The sequence below is a fragment of the Mesocricetus auratus genome, unplaced genomic scaffold (genome assembly GCF_017639785.1).
Source record: "Mesocricetus auratus isolate SY011 unplaced genomic scaffold, BCM_Maur_2.0 Super-Scaffold_4256, whole genome shotgun sequence".
NCBI lineage: Eukaryota > Metazoa > Chordata > Mammalia > Rodentia > Cricetidae > Mesocricetus > Mesocricetus auratus.
The window spans coordinates 95,355,108-95,363,936 of record NW_024429182.1 but is presented as its reverse complement, the minus strand read 5'-3'; the positions used below and the strand labels follow the sequence as shown (position 1 = coordinate 95,363,936).

At 37.9% G+C, this 8,829-nt stretch overlaps 1 protein-coding gene across 1 annotated transcript; it reads left to right on the top strand.

The window, feature by feature from the left end:
- The first annotated feature begins 2,309 nt into the window (after positions 1-2,309).
- Positions 2,310-3,341, top strand: LOC101831406 (olfactory receptor 51T1). The gene has a single exon (XM_005074081.3). The coding sequence runs from the start codon at positions 2,334-2,336 to the stop codon at positions 3,339-3,341; it is 1,008 nt and encodes a 335-aa protein (XP_005074138.3). The 5' UTR covers positions 2,310-2,333.
- Positions 3,342-8,829: the final 5,488 nt, after the last annotated feature.

Genomic DNA, 8,829 nt, shown 5'->3' with positions numbered 1-8,829 from the left:
TAGAAATCAGAACTCTTTATTATGACTGCATTGTTCTGCAATAAATATGATTAACCAAAGCTTACTGTTATTCTATATCTTGTATCACTAGCTATCACTTGAGAGACATAAGACACACATGCCATAAGTATCAAGAAACTAACACTCCAGATTGAGAGTATGGAACTTGTTTATACCAATTTTCAGTATCATTTTTGCCTTATAATTAAAATCTAATCCATTGACCAAGCAGTGTGATCCCAAAATTTATCAGCAAAGGAGAATTTTCAGTTTAGCATGCTCTGGAGTTGTCAACCTATGTTACAGATTGTGAAAACCTATAACAGAGTGTTGACAAATGAAAAATATGTGGGAAGCACAGAGGTTGGAATCTGTCACTGTTGTTGCTAGAGGCAGTTATTTAACCCTTTGAATTACTAAAGAATAGAATAGAGTGAGTTTTATCTGAGTGATTGCTCCTGGTCTCTTGTATGGGCCAATGTTACCTCCAGTATGGTTGGTCAGATAGAGACTTGTGCCTGCAATTAGAAAGCACTAATCCTTTTTTTCCTGGTTAATTGAATATGGTGGGAAAATGAAAATTCTTCTAGAATAATGTCCAGAAATCTTGACAGGACTCTTTGAAACAGTATACTTGCAGTATGTGGCCTCAAAGTCACATGATGGATCTCACAAGGAAGGTGTAGAAAGAACAGTGAGAAAATGTAATAGGGAAGAAGAACGGAAGCTGGGTGGTTCAGTGGAGCTGGGAAGCCACACAGAGACACAGAAACAGAGAGCAGTGAGGTTGTCTTACAAATTTGTGAAGTGGGAAAAGGAAGAGTTACTGGAATTTTTTCAGCTATAGGAATTGAAATAAAGAATGTATGATACTAAAAATAGGTTAGGATAATATGAAAAGAGAATGACCCATGACTCAGGTACAAGGATTCATCTGGACGGCAACATCTTAAAGCATATACTAAGAGGGGCATCATGCTGTGTGTATCACAAGTAGCAATGTGGCACCAATGTGCTTCTCTAGTACTCTAGTGCTATCCATAGAAAAACTCAGGGATAGCTTAATGATTCAGCACAAAGTCTTGTCAGGTCATAATTATGGATAGTGTTACTTCATAGTCTATATTTATGTGATAGATGTCTATAAGACATCTGATATCTGAATGTGGGTGTCAGTGAGGAGGCCTAGGTAATCTATTGAGCCTTGGGCAGTAGATCAGTACTCATCCCAAGTATACACACGGACTTTGGACTCTCATCCAACAATGTGAGCTGCACTCTCACCCTGAACTCTTGGGGGAGGGTCTAGGCCCTGCCCTGTATGAAATGACAGACTATGGACACTCCCATGGAGGGCCTCACCCTCCCTGGCGAAATGAGGGGATAATGGGGGAGTTGGGGGGAGGGCACTGGAGGAGGGGAGGGAAAGGGAGAGGGACCTGGAACTGACTTGTGAAGCAACCTTGTTTCTAATATAAATTTAAACTGAAAAATAAAAAAAATTAAAAATGCTTAGTTCCTCTGCTTAAAAGACACATGCATTTTAGATTTTCTTTTATGCCTGGTTAATATTTGATAATGGAGTTGGGTTTTCTATAATTCTGTAAAATGTTTATATTTCATGTCAATAAGAACAGGTTGATACCATTTTTTTTTAAAAAGATTTTATTTCAAGATAGGATTAATCTGGAAAATAAGATGAAAATGAGTCTAAGATAAATAATTTATAAAGGGGAAAGGCTCATTTAGCCTTACAGCTTGGTCTATGATACTTGACTTGGTTGCTTATGTCTGTGGCAAGGCAGTAAGTACACTATGATAGAAACCAAACGTGAAGAAAAATGGCTCATTTGTGCCAACTATGGGACAGAGAAAAAGAAGAAGAGGCAGGGATCAAAATGCATCCCTCCATGGTTCACCCTCAGTGACTACCTTCCTTCAAGTAGATCTCATTGCCTAAAATTTCCTAAACTTATTTTATTCTATTAATCTAAATGGATTAATACATTCATAATTTCAGAGATTTTATAATTCAATCACTTTTCAAAACTCAACTATAAGCAGTGTGTACAAGAGTTCAACACACGAGCTTTTAAATATATTTGGAGTCTAAAATGCAAGTGACAGTTACATCTAGAGAGAGTAGAGATAAGAAAATGGGTCCAGGCTCTAGCAATAATGGTCCAAGTGCTGAGGAAATGAGATAGAGGTTGGAGAGTTCTGGATACAGAATACAGTTGTCTAATTTGTGAAAGATGTATAAAAGCATGGGGCTTGCAAGAAGGATCTAATGACACACATGCCTTTTTTCCAGAGTGTGCCTTCAACTTGCCATGCTGATCTTCAATAACACCACGTCCTCCTCTTCCAGCTTTTTTCTTACTGCCTTTCCTGGATTGGAAATTGCTCATGTCTGGATCTCCATTCCTGTTTGTGGTCTCTACACCATTGCACTCTTGGGAAACAGTATTATCTTGTTTGCTATTATTATTGAACGGAATCTCCACAAGCCCATGTACTATTTTCTATCCATGCTCTCTGTTGTTGACCTGGGTTTGACCATCACAACCCTTCCCACTGTCCTTGGCGTTCTTTGGTTTCATGCCCGTGAGATCAGCATTAAAGCTTGCCAAATTCAAATGTACTTTGTGCATAGCTTCTCATTCCTGGAGTCTTCAGTGTTGGTGGCTATGGCTTTTGACCGATACATAGCTATCTGTAGCCCTCTGAAATATGCCACTTTCCTCACAGACACGATGAGCTTGGTGATTGGACTGATCATCTGTATAAGACAAGTGGTTTTCATGTTTCCCTCAGTTATGGCTGTGAACAGTGTGTCCTTCCATGGAGGCCAAGAGCTTTCCCATCCATTTTGTTTCCATCCAGACATGATTAAATTCACATACACCAACCCCTGGATCAGCAGTTTTTGGGGAATGTTTCTTCAGCTCTACCTGAATGGCACTGATTTATTGTTCATTCTTTTCTCCTACATCTTGATCCTTCGTACTGTTCTGAGCACTGTGGCTCCCCAGAAGCAACAAAAAGCTCTCAGCACATGTGTCTGCCACATCTGTGCTGTGACTATTTTCTATGTGCCAATGATCACACTGTCTTTGGCACATCGTCTCTCCAATTCTACCCCCAGGGTGATTTGTAGTATTTTGGCAAATATGTATCTTCTCTTGCCTCCTGTTCTGAATCCAATCATTTACAGCTTGAAGACCAAGGTTATTCGCCGGGCCATATATCGGCTGCTCCAATTCAAGGGTTCAAGGGACTATAGTATGAGGAGCCTCGGAGGAAGGTGGGAGAGAAGGAGGCAATTTTCTAGTACATGAGTTATGGTTAAAGGGGAAGATGATTGGTTAGTGTTATTTCCAGGCAATATGGTTAGTAAGGAAAATACAACTTGATTAAAAGAGAGAAAGATCACATGACCTTGAGTTTATGAGAGCTTTAAAAACACATTCCAAAGCCAATTTGTGAGCAAATGTGTGAAATATGATATTTAAAGCATTTAAATGAACTCTTGTGTGCAGAATGATACTTTCATGGCCAGAGAGGTGGCACCATGAATAGACCCATCTGCTGCTAAGTCTGAAGACCTGGGTTTGATCCCCTGGGTAACCCATGGGGAGGAAAGAACTGATTCCCACAAATTGCCTTCTTACCTAGACCAATACCACGGCGGAATTAAAGGCATGCACCCCACTGCCCAGTTCCCTTTTTATTTTCTTAACAAAGGTAATGTCTTTACAATTTAAATTACCTATGTTTTTCCCTTTAGTACAATGCATCAAGCTACATATTGCCCTTCATTGTTACCGTATGGCCTAGACATGTTAGGATAGATTCTTATTCCTATTCTCTAGCTCCTCTTTAGTTCAGACTGTGCCCTAAGACATTAGACATAGTTTGAAAGTGTTTTCTGCCTTCTACCCAGCTAGCTTCTTCCATCCCATCCACAACTTCAGTAGTCACAGCGGCATATACAGTGACTGCACTGCTGCTTAATGAGTGATTTTATGCCATTTATAATAAGTAGTTTTGATGCAATTCTGACATCTTGAGACCACTTTAATTAAGGAAGTAGCTTAGAGTGTAGTGTTGATAGGACACTAGAATTTTTAAAAATCTTTTCCACTTATGGAATTAGGAAACTATTTCCAAACTAGGATAATCCGTGTCTGAACACAGTGAAGTGACAGATTGTCTAATCTAAGCCACCTGATTCTTTGGAAAGTAGGAAATACCTACCCTTAACTCTTTTCTGTATGTTTCACTTTTGAAAACTCCGCAGTTTGGTGGAAACACTGGTGACGTAATGATTCTGCTTTGCTTAGCTCACTCTATCTTTTCAGATAGCCATTACTGAGGAACAACTTGTAATTAAAATTATTCATATTAGTTCCGTTTAAGCAATGCATTCAAGTGTTTTAGATATTTCACCAGGTTCATGTTCCATCAGAATAAGCATTTATTATTAATTTATGTGTACTTAAAGTTTCCACACTCAGTCAGTAAATTTAATTACTAACTTAATGTTCTTTCTGTCACCAGGCTGTAAGAACTTTGATAACAGGACAAACCTTGAGGACATCCCTAACATTTAACTTAGTGAATATCACTTAATTAATACTGTGTGGCATGTAGTTGATTGCAATTTATGTTATTAGTTACTACTTTTAATTTTTCAGTACTTATCTAAATAAGTTCTCACTAGCATATGTTTGATAATACCACCCAGTATATTCTTAGATTCATGGAAATTGAAATCCTAATTTTAGAAGGAAACATAATTATTGAAAGTCCGATGCAGTGTCTAAAGTTGTATGCTTTGGATTTCCAGTTTTTGGCTTAGATTCAAAGATTAAATACTTTAGAAATATAGGCATCTGAAAAGACTTTTTAATTGATTTTATAGCTTTAACTTCTTACTGTAAAACAGGAGCAATAATGAGCTCCTCTTTCACACTAAGTCCTGGGAGTCTCACTGTAGACCAGGCTGACCTCCAACACACAGAGATCAGCCTGCCTCTACCTCCCAAGTGCTACGATTAAAGATGTGTGCCACCACCACCTAGCTCAGTTTATGTTTATAATCTAAATAAAGTCATCACAACGTATTTTATTTTCCTGTGACAAAACATCATGCTTACACTTATAATACTTAAATAGATTGTCATTTGCCTTTTCAATGTTATTTGACTAAGCAGTCTATTTTGCATCATGTTGTGATATTTCTCAATGTGTTAAGTTTTGTAGTATTCAACAATGTATTGAAGTTCTTTGCTTGTTCTCTTCATTGATTTTCTAGGGAAACAGGAATTTCAGCCTTTTAATAAATACTGTTATCACATAAACCCAGTTTCTATTTGTTATTACTATTTATTCACTCATACACTTTTGTAACTTCAGTTTTGGAATTACTTGGGTAAATTCTAAAAATTTAATACTGTAAGCTTGATGGGAAATGGATGGAATCTATAAGAAAGATGAGAGGCAAATACTTTTTTAAGCCTAGTTACTGCACAAATAGTCTATTTTATAGAAATTTGAATTTCTGAACTCATATAAAAATTAGGAGAGGTATAAACATTCTTGATTCTTACATGACAATATGATTTCTTTATGGTATAACAGAACATGAAACATTTTTAGGAACAAATTCATTGAGTTTAAGATTAACCTGTCTCTCAATTATAGCAATATGGTTTTTCTAATATGAGTGTGGTGGTTCAGGTCTGTTATCCCCACAATTACCATGTCTAATTAGAGACTCAGAAATTAGGATGTAACAGTGAGAAGATGACTTGGACTACACAGGGAAATCCAAGCCATCCCGAGCCAAATACTGAAGCCATGCCTTAGAAAACCAAGGTCTGAAAATGTATGTAGTCAATGGTACCACGATCATCTATCACCTAAAAAGTCATCATTTTGATTCCCACAACTTATATGAGGAATTAGATACTCTCTGTATATGTGTCTCTTTTTCTCCATCTTATTATGATTTTAACCAATCAATAGAGATACAGTAGTAAATATTATTTGTCTAATTCTTTAATTGAAACAAAATACAACTTAAAAAGTTGAAGTATTTTTGACATACTAGAGAATGTTTGGAACCACCGAGAAATAACTGAGAGTTGGAACCTAGGAAGAGTTTTGTCCTAATAAAGCCAGGGGTGTCAGTCATGTTCAGATATCCAAAAATAATAGCTCCAGTAAACTGTGTAGGGGCATAAAACCAGGAATATTTAATTGTTAGAAAGTAACTTTGTCAAAATGATTCTTTGGAACAAAAGTTACTTGCAAGTTCAGCTTAAGTAGCAAACCACTGAAATTTATTGATAATTATTTTCTTCCAACTTATGTACAAATTTCAATGTATTGAATTGTTTTAAATGAATAATCACAAATAAAAGCAGAATGGGAAAAATTATTTTGGAGACCCAATTATCTTTAGTTATCTTTTTATCTTGGAAATATATATGTTTGTATATCACACACATAGTATCTGCTATAAAACAAAAGATATTTTAGATCAGTTAATGAAAATGCCAGGTGTTTAAAAATGTTATATTCTCTTTACATTTTTTTCTTATTCCTACCAATAACGTGGTCCTCTATCTTTATTTTGGCTATTATTGATAGCAATCCAAAATTAATGTGGATAAAAAGTATTTTCTTTAAATAACATATTGGAAAGACAGAAAATAACCTAAAATAATTTTTCATTTTTTAAATTTTTTATATCATTTTACATTCCAACCACAATTCTCCCTCCCACATTTCCTTACCTTTCCCCTAGTCCACCCCCAGTCCACTCCTCCTCACAGGTAAGGGCTCCTATGAGGAGTCAACATAATCTGGCACAATACGATTGGACAGGACCAGGGCTCTCTCTCATGCATTAAGACTGAGTATGGCATCCCACCATAGGGACTGGGCTCCAACAAGCTAGCTCATGTCCTGGGATTATGTCATGGTCCTACAGACACTGAGCATGGCATCCCACCTTAAGGAATGGGTTCCAACAAGCTAGCTCACATACCAGATTTGTATTATTGTCCTACTGCCAGGGGCCCCTCTAATAGCCCAAGCTTCACAACTGTCTCCCACATATGGAGGGTCTAGTTTGGTCCCCTGGAGCTTCCACAGTTGTAGGTCTAGAGTTCATGAGCTTCTACAAGCTGGGTTCAGCTGTCGCTGTAGATTTCTCCATTATGATCTTGGCCTCCTTTGCTCATATGTTCTCTCCTCCCTCTCTTTGCCTGGATTCCTGGGGCTTGGTCTGGTTCTTATTGTGGATCTCTGTGTTTGGCTCCATTAATTACTGGACAGGGGTCTATGATGCTAGCTGGGCATACATCAATCTGATTAGAGGGGTAGGCCAGTTCAGGCATTCTCTCTACTTTTGGTAGAAGTCTTACCTGGGATCCTCCTTGTGGATTCTTGTGAGTTACCCTAGCACCAGGTTTCTCCCTAAGCCCATAGTGGCTTTCTCTGTTAAGATATCTTTTTCATTGCTCTTCCACTGCATCTCCCCAGGCCATGTTGTTCCCTCTGTTTTCATCCCGTCTCCTCATTCTCTTACCACCTTCCCCTCCAGTTTGCCCTGTAGATATCATGTAATTTCTCTTCCTAAGTGACCCATGTGTCCTTCTTAGAATCCTCCTTGTTAACTAGCTTTTCTGGGTTGTAGTCTGGTTATCCTTTGCTTTATTATAACACCAAACCCAGTAGATTCTGTGTGGCAAGTTCCACACACTGAGGTGATGACATCAAAAGAAGGAGGTCTCTTGGAAACAGTTGAGAAAACTCTTGGTTGGAGAAAAATATTGGGCTGTGATTCTTGCAGCAATTTATGTTTGTTCTTCTATTCCTTTTTCATATTAACAAAATGTTCCTGAAATCCTACGTAGACATTTCAAGCAAGAGAAATAGATAAGAAACCATCCCCTGCTATGAGGTCACTAGACATGACCTCATCTCCTGAAAAACCAGCGCTTTCAAATCATTCATGTCATTCACATAAGTACAAATAGCAAAAACATTTCCCAATAATAAAATTTCATTCGGCTGTACATGTGTCATCAAGATATTTTCTTTGTTGATTTAAGCTCATCAAGGAAAATGAATCTCCAATATATATGTATATATATACAATATTTTAATACTTTTTTGCCTAAAGAATGTGAGGGCCTGTTTAAGTTGTTACGTCTTTGTATAGGACTCATCATAAATGTATCAGAAGCTTCTGGATTGTCATGTTGCAGGATATTAAATCACACCCCAAGTATCTTTGGTTCAGAGGGTGGAGCCAGCAACAAGTTGACTGGAACTAGCAATAGAGACTCCAGAGGAACCAGGAATATGGATAGAGAGATGAATTGGAAATAATAGGGTGTGGACTTGGACTTTTGTGTTTCTTTTTTTGGGGCAAGTGGAGAGAAATGTCCCTTGCTGGGTCTCTGCAAAAAAAAGAAAGTTCAGCTGGTTGCTTCTTGGCCGCTCTAATATAGCAGATTTTCACTCCCACATCTGACTTCTGAGTCTTTGTTGGTAATAGAACAACAGAGACTTAGTTTAAAACTACATGTAGTGGCCACATCAGAACTGGATGGGGGACCAGAAGTCTCTCCAGGCCCAGGCCTGAGGGCTGGTGGGGTGTTGACTATGGGTCATGGGGGTGCTAACTAAAGTATCAGCAGAATCATGTGCAGTTGTCAACCAGACAGAAAAACATCATTGTCCCTTCTTCATAATGAATCACTGACTACAAATCCTCTTCTAGGAGATCTGAGCAACCTTCCCAAAAAG